This window comes from Furipterus horrens, unplaced genomic scaffold (genome assembly GCF_987537825.1).
Source record: "Furipterus horrens unplaced genomic scaffold, mFurHor1.1.pri manual_scaffold_11, whole genome shotgun sequence".
Lineage (NCBI taxonomy): Eukaryota > Metazoa > Chordata > Mammalia > Chiroptera > Furipteridae > Furipterus > Furipterus horrens.
The window spans coordinates 89586422-89603493 of record NW_028327181.1 but is presented as its reverse complement, the minus strand read 5'-3'; the positions used below and the strand labels follow the sequence as shown (position 1 = coordinate 89603493).

The window sequence follows — 17072 nt, the reverse complement described above, 5'->3', positions numbered from 1 at the left end:
GCAGGAAGAGGGAGGAAAAGGGAGAGGAGTGGGGATAAATAGGGAGAGGCTGCCAGGGGCGCCGCCATGAGATCAAAGTGCCCGGATGTTCAGGCCTGGCCTAATGTTCTTTATCTTCGGGACCGGGGCTGCCAAGAGCCCCAGGAAAAGGCTGACTTCAATCTTGAGCTGCAGACTTTAGCCCATCCTTATCTGGGAAAGCAGGTTAGGTGCCAGCCCTGGAGAGAAAGGAAAGGAGCGAAGCAGCAAGCTGCACTTCCCAGTGGGAACGGATTTGGTGCTGGCAGTCAGTGCAAAACATGGCCTGCCTTCCGGCGCCCACTGACGGCAGAACTTCCGTTTTAGCCCTTGTAGGGGAGGTTTTCTCGTCCGATCTGCATTTTCTCCTTTCCTCCTCAAAGTTCCTACGTCTTACGGAGTGTCCGGGGGTCTGGTCCTTGTCATTGTATGGCCCTGCTGGCTAAGGCAGAGATGTCCTTCAGTGTCTCTGGGACTTGGGAAACTTTGGATGGTGTCTTTCCATGCACTGGGGCTGCAGGAGGCCCAGGCTGCTGCCTCAGACACGCCGTTCCTCCGATTCATTGAGCAGTTACTAGTGCTTGCTGTGCATTAACTCACTTGATCCTTTCAACGCACCAGGAGGCAGGTTGCTACTGAGCCCTTTTTCAGATGAGGAAACTGAGGCACAAAGAGAAGAACTTGCCCCGCCACCGCTCCTCCACCCTCCCTGCACTGTAGAAAGTGTTGGGGGTGGGCAGCAAGTACTGGAGAGCAGCCCGCCCCCCCCCATCCACCCCCTTGCGATCTTGCAGTCAGGCTCCGAGGTCCAAGACCTTTGTCTCAACCTGCCCTCTCTACTGAGGGTTTCAGAAGCCTCTTTTGAGTTTAAGGGCTAAGAATGATCTCTTTCCCTGGGTTCTATGGCTTCCCTTCCAAGGCAGTGACAGGTTGCCCCAGCTTTTCGAAAGGAGAGCGTTCCTGTGAACCCTCTCGTGAGCCAAAGTGGCCTTAAGCGAAGATGAGCATTCCCAGACCCAAGGTTCAGCGCGCACACAAGGTCTTTATTTCCTTCACCGTGATCCAAACCCTTCACTGCGTCCAGTTTTACGCTAAGTGTGACACCCTTAGGAGCTCCCGTAGGCGTTTCTGATTCCTTAGGACACATCCTGCTAACAGGTGCACAGAATAAATCAAGATGAAGCGCAGCGGCTCACAGACGCAGTTCGAAGCTCTGTGCCTCATGTCGCGATGCTGAGCGCAGTTCCCCGGAAGGAGCCCAGTGGGGCCGCTCCCGCTGCTTCTCTAGGGCTCACTGCAAAACAAGCAGTTTTCACTTCTTGTCTTTTTTTCCACAAAAGCGAAAATTCTCTTCAGATTTCCTTGGTGAGCTAATACAGTACTAATGTAGGTCTTTCATGGAAGTGAAGTGGCAGAAAGAGAACTTTCAAAAAGTAGGGGATACTTACAGAGGCTGGGCCCGGGTAGGACCATGGGATATCGTGTATAGAATGCACAGAAAAGAGGTGGGGGCTCAGCTGATATACAGGCATTCTCTTGGATATTTTTAAGCTCACATTCATTTCCCCAATCGAAGTCTATCCCCCCCCTCCCCACCCCAGTCACTGAGCAACAGGGAGCTCTCTCCGCTCTGCTTGCCTGTTCATCTCACCAGTCTGGGGTGGTGGCTTTGGTAGTTCCCTGCAGCCTGTGTGTGGACCCTTAGCTCCCTGACCTGACCTCGGGGGACCCCCTGGCTGCCCTGCCCAATGATCCCATTCTCTCCAGCTGTTCCTACACACATCTGCATTCACCTGGCCTGTCCTTCCCTCCCCCACCTCTCTGCTTGCCTGGGTCCACCATCCTTCAAGGCCCTTTCTCCTGTGCCCCTGACTTCAGAGCTGGTTAAGGATGTTGCCCTCTCTCTCAGGTGCGCCAGAAGCAGGACTTGGCCCACAGACTGACTGATACCCTGCAAACTTGGATGCGTCACTTCCTTGAGCTTAGATTTTGTGATGGTTCATTTTATGTGTCAACTTGACTGGGCTAAGGGATGCCCAGAGAGCAGATAACCCATTGTTCCTGAGTGTGTCCGTGAGGGTGTTTCCCAAAGAGATGAGCATTTGAACCGGTAGACTGTGTAAAGAATATCGCCTCCCCTGTGTGGGTGGGCATCGTTAGATCTGTTGAGGGCCTGGATAGAGGGAGAAGGCGAATTTTCTCTCTGATTGAGCTGGGCCTTCCATCTCCTGCCCTCCAACACCTGTGCTCCTGGTTCTTGGACCTTTAGGCTTAGACATGGACACATACTATTGGTTCTCTTGGTTCTCAGGCTTTCAGGTTTGAACTGGAACTACAATACATTACTGGCTTTCCTGGGTCTTCAGCTTGCAGGTGGCAGATTGTGGGACTCCTCAGCCTCCGTAATTGCATGAGCCAATCCCTCCTAATAAATCTCTGTATATTTGTATAAATTCTATTGGTTCTATTTCTTTAGAGAACCCAAATACAGGTTTTCTCCCATGTAATATGGGGTTAATGATATCTGCCTCACAGGCTTATTGTGAGGATGAAAGATAAATGTGAAATGCTTATCCCCAGGCCCAGCCCACAGTGGCACCCATGGACTTATTACCTACATTTGACGTTTTCTATATATGTCCCATTGCCCCAGTATGACTGAACTCCTAGCGGGTGGGCATCATGCATTTTTCCCTGTGTCCTCACAACATGGCACCTAGTTGATGGTGGGTAAATGTTTGAGGGTCCTGATGCCAGCTCGCTGAAGAGCTAAAGGCAATGGAAAGACCCTGTGTCCCAGCCACTGTGCTGCAGCCCCATAGATTCTGGCAATATTTCCCCAGTGATAGAGGGGAAAGATAGCCCTTTGCATCACTGTCTTTTATTGCATTGGCTAAAAAATCTGTTATGTCTTTTTTCCATATGATGGCTCTAGTGGTGCTTAGTTGTCTTTAACTTCACTTGAAACAATTTTGTTAGATTGTATTGTGACAGCTGTCATATCAGCCTGCATTTTGAAAAAACTAATCAAACTTGATGAATTTTTGTGCATCCATTTTAATATTGAAGGTGAAAGAAAATACACATTTTCAGTGTATTATGCTTTATTATTTCAAGAAAGGTAAAAACTCAACTGAAATGCAAACAAAGATTTATGCAGTGTATGGAGAAGGTGCTGTGACTGATCGAATGTGTCAAAGTGGCTTATGGAGTTTCATGCTGGAGATTTCTCGCTGGACAATGTTCCACGGGCAGGTAGACCAATTGATAGTGATCAAATCGAGACATTAGTTGAGAACAGTCAATATTATACCACGTGAGAGATAGCTGACATACTCAAAATATCTAAGTCAATAAAGTTATTGGTGAAAATGAAAAATGTGTCTTTTATGGAAAAATACATAACAAACTCTTTGGCCAACCCAATAATAAATGAGCCTTGGTCTCTCATTTGGCATCCCAGGCCATGAGATGCCCCATTGGTAGGTCCCTGGGCTGCCACCAAGTTCAATTGATGAGGTGGGTAGGTATCAGTTCACCCCAGACCTCTCAGGAAGCACCGCTGGCTGTGTTGGTAAATCCCTTAAAATAGTTTCTGTAAAAGTTTTCAATAACCTAACATTGGCTGATGTGACTCTCTTAGGGTCATTGCCTCAAACACTTGTTACATTTTACTGTGGATTTGACTTGTCAGGATGTTTATGCTGCCACCTCAAATCCCATCCAGAGCTCTATGAAACTTGTTTTTAAATATACATTGTTCCTTCTTAGCCGTTTCTCAGTATTGGCTCCTAGATAAATCTTGGCTCTTCAGTTAACCTCCAAGTTCAGCTAAAAAATAAAGGTTCAGTTTCTTTTAGAATTGTTAGGGCTTGGGGCTCTGTTTGCAAATGGAGGAATTGAGGTTTTAGGGATTTTACTTACTTCATGAGATATTTTCAACTTGAATGACCTTTCTAGACTCTTAACATTCAGCGATGTCTGTTTTGATCTTTGATCTTGGATGTAGGTTACCTGGTTCAGTCTACTTGTTTGTAGCAGTTGAGTTACTTTGCTGAACTGAGGGACACAGAGGAATGGGACGAGATTTCGAGGTAATTCGAGTGTAGTCTTCCTAATACCCTGTTGGCACCGAAACTTATCTCAGGTGAAATCCTCTTCGCAGCAAAATCTGCACTGGGCACTCCTGGTCTGAGAAGTGAGGGCTTTAGAGTTGGGGAAGGAGAAGTGCCCTGTTGCCTTAGTTTTACTTCTCTCTCCACCTCCCTTTCTCTTCCCCTTTCTCTGTTCCTTCCTCCAGTATTTAGAAAATTTCTTGAGAATTATTTTATAATTAGATCATAGGGTTCACCCATTTAAAGTACAGTTTAGTGAACTTTAGTAAGTTTATCCAGTGGTGTAAACGTTTGCATGAACCTGCTTTAGGACATGTTCATCACCTCCCCCACCCCCGCCCAGATCCTCTTGTACTGTCTGCAGTCAGTCTCCGCTCCTAGTCCTGACCCCCATGACCCCTGATTTTTCTGTCTCTGCAGTTTTGCCTTTCCTAGAAACTGTGCCTAAATAGGACTATACAACATGTAGTCTTTCATGTCTGGCTTATTTTACTTAGCATAATATTTTTGCATGTAGCAGTAGTTTTGCCCTTGTTTTTTTTTTACTTTTCTTTCTTTTTCTTACACATACACACACACACACACACACACATGCAAACACAATTTTCTCATGAACCTTCCCTGACATTTTTCACCCTGCTTGACCTGGTCTTTGGGCCCTAAGATGTAATTAGAGAAACGTGGGGTCTACACACCAAACACATCCTAAGGGGGCATCTACAGGGGCATCCAGGCATCCAGCTGCACCAGCCCATGGGGGTCCAGGATGTGCCATTGCTCCCGATAGTCATGGCAGGAGCGAGGAGAAGTGGGGGTGAGGGCGGGTTTGTGAGATGTGCTTCCATCTCCTCCCAGTTGAGATGAACCTTTGTCCAGTGAGGCTGAAATAAGCTCAAAATGAAGCTGGGTGAATTAAGTCAGTTTATTGAATATGCAGCTCAATTCCATTCATGGTGGAGGCCTGAACAGGTGCCCTCAGCAGAGGGACCCCAGGCCGCTGGGCCTGTCAGGGCTGCTGGGTCCCTTGGGGCTTCTGGGCTGAGGGCAGCAGCAGGACACCCTTTGGGGGCTCAGCAAGGCCAGGCTGCTTGGCCTGTGCTGTCTGGGACTGTTGCTGTTCCAGACGCTCAAGCCAGACCCCAAGAAGAGAGTGGCATCAGGGTGAAAGCAATAACTGTGGACACATTAGTTTCAGCTTCAGTAAAGAGGAGGAGGAAGGGGGAGGCACCTGGGGACACAGAAAGGATGGCAGGGGGAGAGGTCTCTGCTGAGCTCCGTGGCCAGTTCCTGTGCTAGACAACCCAGCTGTTGCTTTGATAAATGCGGTTTTCACTCCCATCTTCCAACTCGGAATCTGGAAAGCAAGATGATCTCTCAGACCACAGAGCCATGGCAGACTGCTGGATCTGTCATGGAGGGGTGTGGCATTGCTGCCCCTCCTGCCCCCCCCGCAGCCCCAGTGGGCAGCCACACACTGCAGTGCCTGGAACAGTGTGGGGAACAGAGACCGCAGTCCAGGCCTGGGGAATTCCTAGACTGCCCATGGGGCTTCCAGCCAGGCCAGGGCAGCTGGACTGTAAACCCCTCAATGAAAGCATCTTACTCATCTCCACAGTCCCATGCGGCCTGGTGCTGCAAATGTTTGCAGGATGAATGGCTGGAGGAGCCTTGCATGGTAATAGCGCCACAAACTCTCACTTCCTTAACTTGTGAGGAAAGGGGGGGAATTGGTCTAATTCTAAAGAAGTCTTTCAGCAATCAAATGGCTGGAAACAGAGGGTCATATAATTGGGGGCAAAGGCAGAGGCAGTGGGGTCTGAGTGTGGAGATGGAATGGGGTGGGGCTCTTAATTCTCAGGGAAAACTCTCGTTCTCAATCTATTTCTTTTCCCATTGGCTTGAGTGAGTGCTCCCTGACTATTTGGAAATGGCTTTTGAGTATTGAAGAAGGGCAGGGATCAGGAGTAATTGACATCTCTCATCCCTGCTTGAACCCTCTCAGCCTCTACCTCTGCCACAGGGAAGCCCCAGTCCCACAAGCTGCCCCTGTTCCCTCACCCATCCTGTTCTTTCCCCCAAAGCTAGTTGCCTTGATTTGTGCAAATAGGGGGGAGATGCCCTGGCCCAGCCCTTGGCCTGAAGGCCCTCATGATAACTGCAGGAGGCATTGTTCCCCTCCCTGGCCTTGGACTTGCTGTAGTGACCATCATTTGTGCCAGCTGGGAAGAGGGGCTGGGTCACAGAGAGGTGTGACAGGTTGCCAGAACTGGCCATGCCCACCCAGGAACTCTCCCCAGCCGCCCTTACGTCTGTGCTACCTGTGGCATCTGTGTGTGCCTTTGGTTACCAGGTGCAGGAGTGAGGGTGCCTGGTGAGAAGGTTGGCATGGGCACCACAGAGACACAGAGAGGCTGCCATCTCTTTGTGCCACCTAGTGGGCCCTGATGTTTCGCCTCTTTTCCTTCCTGTTTACCTGAACTGAGCTAGGCAGCAGGTCACAGCTGCGACTTGGCACTGGCAGCCCATCTTAACAAAGTGCTGTCAACCGGGTGAATCATGCCAGGCTGCTGGGGACCAAAGAAGAGTGTGGCCCGAGGGAGGGTGGAAGGCATGTGGCGTTGCCTCTGGCTGCCCTGGCTCTTTTCCTGATCATGTCTCTGGCAGGAAGCCAGGCAAGGGCAGCATCCATGCGATCAGCGTGCAGCGTGCGGAGACCGCCCCTCTGTGCAGGGCTCTGCTCCGTCTCAGCTGCGCTCGCCAGCTTCGGGGGTGTGTTCAGGGCTGGGGGCACGTAGAGAGGACCTAGATCTACATTTCCAGGGGATAACTGGCTGCCTCCACATTGGGGCTGGTGCGGGGCAGTGGGTTATCCTAGACCTCGTCCCAGCTTCCTTAAGTAGGATGGCAAATGACATCACTATCCAGCAACACGGGAGGGCAGTAGCGCAGCGCAGGGCACTTGCAGGAGTGCTGGCTCCCAGGCCCCCTCCGCGCAGACTCCTTTTTAAGCATCACCCCAAGGATGCTCTCCTCCTGCCCTTCAGAAAGGTCAGTTTTCCCTGGGGCCTGGGCTTGGAGACCCGGAGACCCGGATACCCTTTCCCACCCCTGAATCCTGCCCCCAGGCTCCTGGGGAAAAGGCTTCATCCTCCTCAGGGCCTCCCGGGCATCAGGGCGGCAGCGGCCCTCACTGGGCACTAGGGGGCGCCCCTACCCAGTCGAACCGACCCGGGCGCGCCCGGCTTGCAGCAGGTTTTCCCGAACCTGGAAGAGCCAGGGGCGCCTCCGGGGCCGGAGCTGGGGAGGGGCGCAGCCGGGCGCGGCGCCGACCCTACCCGGAGCCTCGGGCCCCGGAGTCCTCCCCGGCGCCCGAAGTCGGCTCACTGTCGCGCCCTTTCCGGAGCTGAGGCTCTCGCCAAATGCCGAGATTAGGACCAGCGAGGCGAGGCGCAGAGGCGTTTTCCCCGAGAGGGGGTGTGTGCGTCCACGACACAAAGGTCTTTTCTCAACCGAACTGCTCCCTTCCCGCTCGCTCTCTGCCAGGCTGGCGGAGGGGGAAGCCGCTCTGGGTCGGCTCTGTAGACTCTGCTGGATGGCGGGGATCGCCGCCGACAGTGGCCCCGGAGGACGCGAGGAGGCACTGGGCCGTCACTGGCTGAGCAGGACACCGCGGTCGCGCCTAGGACTGGCGCTGTATGGGCTCCTTTTGTGAACGGAGAGAAGGCCTTCCCTCCCCCCGCCTGCTCCCCCTCAACCCCACCCCCACCCCCCGCCCCGGGCTCTCAGGGGAGCGTGCCCTGAATAGTGAACTGGGTTCTCTAGAGGCATTATCTGGCCTCACCCTGTGCAGTTGTGAGCTGGTTTAGCTTCTCCAGGCAGGTCTATGGGGTTCCCCGAAAGCATCCCGTCACCAGCTGCGTCCTGATCGCCAGGGCCCTTTGGCCTCAGAGTCTCTGGGCGGGGCCCAGGAATCTACTTTTGGTTTGGTAAGTCCCCAGGTGATTCTGATGGCAGAGCCAGTGTGGGAATTGCTGTTCTAAACCTTTGAGGGCAGGTAGTTGTAAAATTTCTCCCCAGAAGAGCCTCTGGGAACGGAATTGTCACATCCCCACCCGCCTCAGTTCACTGGAATGTTGATTCTCCCTGGTGGTCTTTCTGAGTCTGACTGCAAGCCCTCTTGCTTTAATTAACCACATTTTCTTCAGCTGGGTTTTATGAGATAATGAGTCTGTTTGAAGACAGGCTTGCCTCCTCTAAGGGGCCTTTTTCATACTTGTTTTCCTTGTTCAACCTCTGAATCCAGCAGACCCACTTGATTGAGCTGAATGGTGAGGAAATCCAGAAAAGCCACCAGCCTGTGATTGAATGTGGTCCCTTCCGGTAATGGCTAAACAGCCCCCTTCCAGGTTTGGAAGATAAGCCAGGGGCTCCCCAAGTACTGGAGGCTGGAGAAATCCCGCAAAGGAAAAGGAAAAGACCTGCAGCAAGTCATTCCACGCCTGACAATACTGTCTTCCCTTCTGTTGGCCCTTTTCCTTGCTTTCAGGATGAATGAAAATTCTTATCTTCTCTGCATCCAGTGTACTTGAACTTGCCTTCCTGACTGCTGCAGCTAGATTTTCCCAAGCTTTGTGCGCTTATTTTTGCCTGTGGGTGGTGGCCATTACTTCCTTCCACAGTATTAGGTTCAACACAGTGACAGAAAAAGAGTAAATTAGCAAACACCCTCCAAACGGCAGGACTGACCCCCAAACCTACTTTCATTTCCTTCCGGTCTGGGTTGTGGGAAACTTCTTGACAACTAGGAGAAAGAAGACAATAAAAAAAATGAATTGTTTTTCCAAAGCAACTGTGAATGGCTGTATAATTCCCTAGTCTCAGGGACGTTCTAGGAATCCCTTACCATCACCTTAAAGGGGCGGGGAGCATGGGCAGAGGTGCCCCAGGCAGGCTGGTATTCAGCACCTGCAGGGTTCAGCTGTGTCCTAAAGACAGCCCAGCCGCAGCATAGCCCAGGTCCCCTCTGCTAGCTACTCCAGGGTTTCTACTTTGGCAGTGTGAGCAGACTTGCTTCCTCTCCACAATTGATCTGAAAAGCAAAATCCCATTCTGATGGCCCAAATCACATTTTCAGGCTGCGGGGGTGAAGGCCGTGCTAACTGGCTACTTGCCTCACCACTGGCTTTGAAACAATCGCTTGTATTCTCTGCCTGGCAGGAAGCAGCAGGCCCATCAAGGCTGTGGGTCCCCTCTTTGTTCTGACTTTATGGCATTTTATGCCACAATAAGAAACACTGTGTACTCCGTGGGAGCCCATTGTGCCAGGCTGGGAGGATGTGGGCTCCATGCAGAAGGCTGGTGTTCTTCTCCCAGGAGAGGAGGGGTTTTGTGACAGGCTGGTGGACAAGATAAGGGGTACCAGACACTGTTACTGGGGCAACTGGCTGCCCCGTGTGGAGACAGCTTTGGCCTCTGGAGCGCCTCTCACCCACAGGCCAGGAAGACGGCAGGAGGAGGATGGAATTTCTCAGAGAGGAGCAGTCCCGGTTACCTGGTAAATTATACATCAGGACTATGTGAAGCCGGCCTCATCCTGCCTCTAGACTCTGTGCCAGGTGATCGGATCTACCTGAACCAGCTCTCACTCGACCAGGAAATGCCATCTTGGTGAATGTGGGCCCAGCGCGGGCCTCCCATGTTTGGGGCAGAGCTGGCCCTTAGAGGCAAGAGTTTTGGTTTTGAAGAAATGGCACGAATGCGGAGGGCCTTAGAGAAAGTCCACCCAGTCTCACACATAAATGGATAAATGGGATTTGAAAGCTACTTCAAGACCCTACCTGCCTCCCAGGTCAGCTGCTGAGCTGCACTCCTCTCCCCTCCCCTCTCGTTTCCTACAGGTGAAAGTTTTCCTGCAGGTGCAGAGTTAAAACCGCACACCTGGGGCAGGAGACAAAGGCGGGCCTCACTCCAGGACAGCTCTGCAGTGATGGGAGGGCCTGGGGTCCCTCTGCCCTTTGCCTTTCAGCACACTCACTGGGATTCTCTCTATTGTTATGTAGTTTAGTGAGTTAGGCCCCTAAGGAGTATAGAGGTGCTGCCATGGCAGTAGGAAGGGGAGTTCAGGGGGCAGGTACAGTTCACTGGGGGGATGGTGAGTATAGTAGAGCTAAGACCTATGGCTATGAGGACACCCAGGACAGGGGATTTCAGGGGAGCAGGCCCTGAATAATGGAGGGCCCTATGTGGCTGCTGAAAGGAAGAGATGACAAGGAAGGCAAGTGAGGCTGGTGGGTCCTGTGTACTCATGGTGGGCACTGCGGAGAACAGCAGTCAGGGCTTGCTGCAGCCCCTGTGCACCTCCCTCTGTGCCCACCAAGCGCCCTCTTTCCTTCTCCAGCGCTCCCCACAGGGGCCCCTTGCTCTGCACCAGTGCCACAGCCACCTAGCTGGTTCAGGCGCCCTCCACCGCCACCCCCCCCCACCCCGCCCCTCGGCTGCTGCAGCTATCGCTCAGAAACGCAAACCTCTTGGCCTGCCAAGCCCAGCTAGAAGCCCTTGAGCTGAGAGTCTAGAGCTGCACACAGACCCTTCACATCCTGCTTTCCGCTGCGCCTCTAGGCTCACTTTCTGCCAGTCTCGGCTACACGCATCTCCTGGGCTTTCCCAAACAGGCAAGTCTTTTCAGATCTCTGAGCTTTTGCATTTCTTTCTGCGTGGAATGGCCTTTCCCCTCCCACGCACCCATGTCCATCCGCTAAACTCTCCGAGACCCAGTGCGAACCTCGCCTCGGCGGGTACGTGGACGGCGGCAATAATGGAAGCAGCTTGGCCACCAGTCTCTCAGAGCAGCGGGAAGACTAACTGCCCTGTGTTCCTCCAGGTCTGGCTTCACCCTCTGTCATTACACAGAGCACAGTTTTGATACTCTTGTTACATGTCTATTCTCTCTTTAGCCTCAGAGTCCCTTATAGGCAAGGAACGTCTTAATCATCTTTGTATTCCCGGAATCTAGGTGTTTTATTTTGTTTTTCCCCCACCAGAATCTAGTTTAGAACCTGGCACAGAGTAGGCACACATAAAAAATCTTTAAAAAAATAAATATACCTTGACTTTGAGTGTTCCTTTACCTAGAATACCTTTCTCTCCACAAACTTATACTATCACTTTCTCCAAAATGTGGCTCAAGACTTACCTCCTAGAAGAAGCAGGTTCTGGTTCATTAACTTATTGTTTGAGCATCAAAAGGTTATTGACCACCTATACTGTGCTAGGCATTTTCTAGGCACTGGAGGACTGGGGGGTGGGGGTGGGGGTCAAAAGAAATAAGGGTTCCATGCCCGAGTTGTCAATGAGACATCCCACCTCTTTTTCTGATACCACTTAGCACCTGTGGAATCAATCAATGTTCCTGGCATCCATAATACCCCGGACATGGTCGGGGGGAAACACCATTCATGGTGTGCCCGCATCAGGAGAGGAGCAGAAGCCTGGGCTTTGCCTTCAAACAGCTCACACCTCACGGGGAAGACAAATTGTTTACGGGATCACTGGAAACTCCAGGAACCCCAGGCAGGGAAGACTTGGTGTTGTCAATTTCACGGCCTCTGGGACTTCCCTGGGTCCACCAATTCTCATGGCCAAGTTCCACTTTCCAATTATTATCTGGTTTTATAAATATGATGTTTTCTGGTTTTATACATTCCAGCTTGACCATAAACTCCTCAAAGAAAGGCATCCTGTCTGGTAGGCACTCCGGGCCCAGGCACTAATGAATGAGAGAATGAATGATCATCACCATTGACAGGCACTCATCCCTGGGCGCCTTCATGAGACACAACCAAGAAATCCATCGTGACTGGGTTCTCTAGTTCAGGTAGGTAGTGCCTCTCTTTCGCTAAATATTACCTACCCACAGATTCTGAATATTTTCTACAAGAACATACTGAGACTCAAGTCCAGAAGTGTGAATTTGACAAAAGCCCTTTGCCTTCCTACTTCCATTTGTGTACCTCTTAACTGGTTCCTGGCACCGGCGATTGCTAGGTGATTTGGTGGGTGAGAGCTATTGCAGGGTTTTTCACATTAACTGCGAGGGAAGAATGGGACCCCATCCTTTCTGCTTCCTCGGTCCTGGGTGTCCCTTACTCCTTCTCTAGGATAGTTTTACCAGAAGGTTCTTCAGAGTCGTGCTCTGGAGCCCTGGTTTTCACCCGCTGGGCAGTACTGTCTGTCGTGTGCTTTGTGGTCTCGAAGGCGAACGTGGCTTGCATCAGCTCACTGACGCTGCAGCCACCTGTAACCTGTATCAACCCTGGTGCTTTGAAGTTCAATGTGCAATAAAAAGTTCATTAAAAAGATGTGGAATCATGAAAATGAGGTTACAGAAATGTTAACAAAGGATCATTTCCTGCTTCCTGTACTATTATTTTTTCCTTTTCTAATGCATTTCTCTGAGGAATTTATGTCACCATTAAAAGGACGGAAGAGTTAAAGGAAGGACAGGCCTAGGTCAAAAAGAGGGTGAGATTCTGGAGGAGATAAGTTGGCAGAGACCCAGCCTGTTTTCTTCATTGAGAGCTTAGGGTCTAAGGGGAGAATTTAAGTGAAAAGAAAAAAAAAAGACTAGGGACAAATCTAGAATTCTTATGACTAATGGTTTGAACCCAGCCTTTTCGTTGGGGAGGCTCCAAACAGATGGCAGCACCCTCCTGCACGCAAGGCCTGTGGCAGTGTGAGCAACACTTGGAATCACTGAATTCCAACCTCCAGCCAGTGACCACGGTGCCAGCAGGTGCCTCTTGTCCTACTGGAGGGGGGGGGGGAGGCGGGGAGAGGGGAGGGGGAGGGGAGGAGGAGAGAAAGGGGTGGTGAAGCAGGGAGAAGAAAGTGAAGAGAAAGAAAGGGGCATGGGCTAGGGTGGCCAAGCATCACTAAGACTGCTTTGTGGGGGCCTAGGTGGCTTGTTCACTACCAGCCACACTGGCTTGCTTTCCAGTCATGACCTTGCGACAGGAGCAGAAGTCAAGTTCTAAGCTTCAAGGGCTATTCTGGGAACCCCAAACACTAACAGCCTGTCAGCCCCTGGCATGACCTTAAGGTAAGGGAGGAGCCCTGCCTGCCAGCCTCTCTCCTGGCCCAGCCACTAAGAAGGAAGTCCCTTGGGCTCAAGAGTTCTGACTTGGCAATGACCAACACAGTGCAGAGGTTGACCTGTCCCCCTCTCACATTTTGGGTGACTGGGCTAAGGCCAGGCTCCAGCTAGTAGCAGACCCAGGCTTTGCCCTCCAGTCACCAAGCCTCCTGGAGCGAGCTCCCTGGTTCTCTTGTTGGAGGGCAGCCACGGATGATCATTCCTGGTGAATACCTTGTCACCTCTCTAATGACTAATGGTGACACCATCGGCACCTTTATTTCTTGGCCTGAAACACAGATGCTGGAATTACGTATGAAAAGCCAAATGAACAGCTCTCCCATTGGGGGAGGCTCCTGTTTCTCACAGGCCCTTCATGCTGGGCAAACCGAGCCCCAGCAGCCTTGCGGGCCTCTATTTTGGGGGCAAATATTCCTAGAAACTCACTTGCCTATGTGATCATTAATGACCATTTGATTACTACTCATGTTATTAGTAAGCAATTATGTGATTATTACTTTTTAGCCAGAGGGCCACAGTGTGTACACTTAGCAGACACTACATTTTAGTCCTAATGATGACAGTGCCATGTCCTATGAAGTGACTGTGAGGACCTCAACAGACTACGCATCTCATACACAACAGCGCAAGGTTGGGGAGGCCTGTTGCTGGGGGGTCTGGGGCGGAGCCACACTCACCCGCTCTCTCATAGCCCGGCTGTAGTTGAGTCTTATGAGTTCTGCAAACCTCTGCTGATAGAGGTGAAGCAGCTGCACCAGGTACAGGCCTGAGTTTATCATCTCATTTTGCACCTAAATTTGGAAAAGAAAACTCTTCAGTTCATTTCTATGCTATTCATGATTTAAATCATCGCCAAGAGGTGACAAGAAATGGGACAAGAGCCCAAGCCCCAAGGCCAGACCAGCCCTTGGGGACCAGAGAAGGGAGCAGGAGGGGATCCCGGGTGGATGCCGGATGGCCATATGGGAATTCTTTACTACCTTGTGGAGGGTGCCCTGAACAAGCTCCGTGCTCCAGGCTGCGTATGACATGGGACGAACCTTCTCTGATGGTCCTTACAGGATTGGGGGGTGGGGGCTTCGGTAGGTGGTTATGAAGGGTATTAAGGGCCTTGCAGGGGCCAGCAAAGATGTAGGGACGAAGAGGGCAGAGTGTGGTCAAAATTCCCTACTCACTGGTGTGGCTGGAGTGTATGGGGAGGGCGCTTGTTTTGGATTTTAGAAACATTTTGGCGTGGGCTGGGGGGAAGTGAGGAGTGTGGACGTCATGTAGGTAGCTGTGGCCTCTGAGCAGAGGAGATGTATGTCTTAGGAAGGCAAACTTTCCTGTGGGAGAATTCCCAAATTCAGGTGCCATGGGAGTGGGTGGGGGGTGGGGTGCTTTATTTTCTGAGATCCCTCATTTGCCCAGAGAAAGGACCCAGGCCTTAGTTTCTTCCTTTACAATTGGACTCACTGATGGTTTCACCTAGGCTCACCCCCTCTCCCCACAATCCAGGCTGATCTATTACCCTTAACCCCTAGAGATCGTGTGCCCGGCTGGGTCTCAGGTGGCTCTGTGAACCTCGGGGCCTTTGCTCCCGCTCTTCCTCGTTGGGTCCCTCGGCCTGTTTGGGGGCCTCTGCTTTGAATGCCCTTCTCCACATTTCGCCAGGCCATGCCCACAAGTTCTCTGACTGTTGTCACGACACCACCTTGTCGCGGAAGCCTTCCTCACCATTGTCCCAGTCGTCCCTTTACTCCCTGACTCCTAGGCATTTGTCTTTATTTTGTACACTGCCTTTACACTTGTTAGTGTTTGGGCCTTTTCTTGGCACGTGGGTTGCGTTTTCTTTTTCTCAGGAACTGGCTGCCTGGCTGACCAGAGCTCTTCAACCCTCAGCAACTCCAGCCGTCTGTGTCCTAAGGCCTCACCCCGTGGACGCTTCACTGACCTTCAGTAAATTAGTGGCATTAGCAATGACTCCTCCCCTCCACCACTTTAATCCCCCATCTGTCCTCCTGCCGATTAATCCCCAGGGGCGGGGACTTGGTAATGAGCCAGACGGCTCAGGAAGCCCCAGCAGAGGATGTGGCCCCCTACGTCACCCTTGGGAAAGGCCCGAACTGTGACAGTTTTCCCAGGATAACTGAAGCTTGGTCTGGACACAGTGACCACCTCGGTGGCTCTTCCTTCCTCCCGCGGCAGCTCAAGGTGCTTCACAGGCCCACCTCCCTGTTCCTTTTCCATCAAGGGCAGCTCAGGAAGCTGGCGCAGAACACACCTCTTCCAGGACAAAGTAGCTGCCAGAAGAGGTGCCTACGTTGAGCAAGGATCAATGGGCTCTTCCTTCTGAATCAGGGCCAACTCCGGATCTCGGATCTCAGCGACTGCTGGCCCCAAGGTCACCGCTCCAGGCCCTTCCACCTCCCTACACCCGTCTTTAAAGGCTCTCCAACTGTCCTTAGCAGTGAGTCTTCTATTTTTAGACTTGAGTCACGTTTTCTGTGCTCTTCTGACCTTGGCCTGGAGCAGGCAGAGAGAAAGTTGCTTGTTTTCACTTTTTTTCTGCTTTCATTGCCTCCTCCCACTTTCCCTATGAGCGGGTGCCTCCTTTACTGTCTCTCTTGCAAGCCACCTCCTCTGGGAAGCCTTCCTACCCTACCCCCTAGCTTTTCAACACAAACCAAGCCTTGTCCTGTTTGCTTTTCTCCGTGTGGTGTCCTTCTGTGAGCTGCCACACTCTCTCCACACTCTTGTCACCAGGCAGCCTCCTCTACTCACAGACACTCCAATGCAGAATGGCAAATCAATCAGCTAGAAAATGGCTTGGAACTATCAGGTTTGTCAAAGCATTCAGGGAAATCATTTACTTTTTATGACTCAATAAGGCCCAGAGACATGCAGATGGGAAAATATCCACTAATGTTTTCTGCAGATAATTTGAAAAGTCACTTCTAGCAGATTGTGTCTCTTCCCCGGCCTGTGGGAGGGAACCTGTCACGCGGTGCCATAAATCTCACTGGCCAGGCTCCTCTATGTGGCCCTTTGCCGAGCTTGGGATGCTCCACAAAGGGGCTGCGCCAGCCAATCCGAGCAGGCGTTTCATTGCCCACAGGAGTCATCCTTTATACACAGAGCCACAAGTGGGCGGGACCAGCTATCAGAGAGAGAGTTCTGCGGTGTTTGTTCATTTGTTCCCAAGGGCAAACAGAGCGAAGTTTTGGAGCCTTATTTATTGGGCTACTCCTGACCCAACCCTCCCCTGACCCAATCACATTGCCCTTTGGTGCTCACGTGCAGTGTGGGGGTTGGGGGGCGGGGGGAGGAGGGCGCGGGGAGACTTGAAAGAGAGAGGCACGTGAAGCAGCGGGCAAAAGCTTTGAAGCGCTCAGCCCTCCCGCCAGATGTTTCTCTTTCTTCTCTCCTGCCCCCTCCCCCTTCATTTTGTTAATATTCATTTCGACCAAGAGATTTGCTACCTATGGAAATTCTCCATTGAATCCACTCCAAGGAGCAGACAGCCTGGCTGCATGTTCTATCAAATATGTTCAAATACCTTCAAATATGTTCAAGAGATGCTCCCGAGTGTGAGGGTGATTAGGTGACTGCGTGTGTCCAAGGACATCTGCCCGCGGTTGAGATGGAGCGAGGCCAGGCCTGTGCCTCAGAGCAATGACAGCCAGAGCCCCACTGAGACCCTCCTGTGCTGCAGGGCCCAGATGGCAGAGCCTGTCTCTATCACGCCGTGGGCCTGGGCTCCGGATGGGCAGCCCCGGGCCATTGAGCGCCGCGACTTTGAGCAGAGT

General features: G+C 51.9%; 1 protein-coding gene across 1 annotated transcript in view; it reads right to left on the bottom strand.

Moving 5' to 3' along the window:
- Positions 1–5041: 5041 nt before the first annotated feature.
- Positions 5042–17072, bottom strand: part of MARCHF10 (membrane associated ring-CH-type finger 10) — a 69369-nt gene continuing 57338 nt past the window's right edge. Inside the window, exons 8-10 of the mRNA XM_090292481.1 lie at positions 13962–14075; positions 8892–8934; positions 5042–5487 (exon numbers count right to left, since the gene is read on the bottom strand). Coding sequence (XP_090148607.1) covers positions 5426–5487; positions 8892–8934; positions 13962–14075 — 219 coding nt within the window. The 3' untranslated portion in view covers positions 5042–5425. The remainder of the gene's footprint in view (positions 5488–8891; positions 8935–13961; positions 14076–17072) is intronic.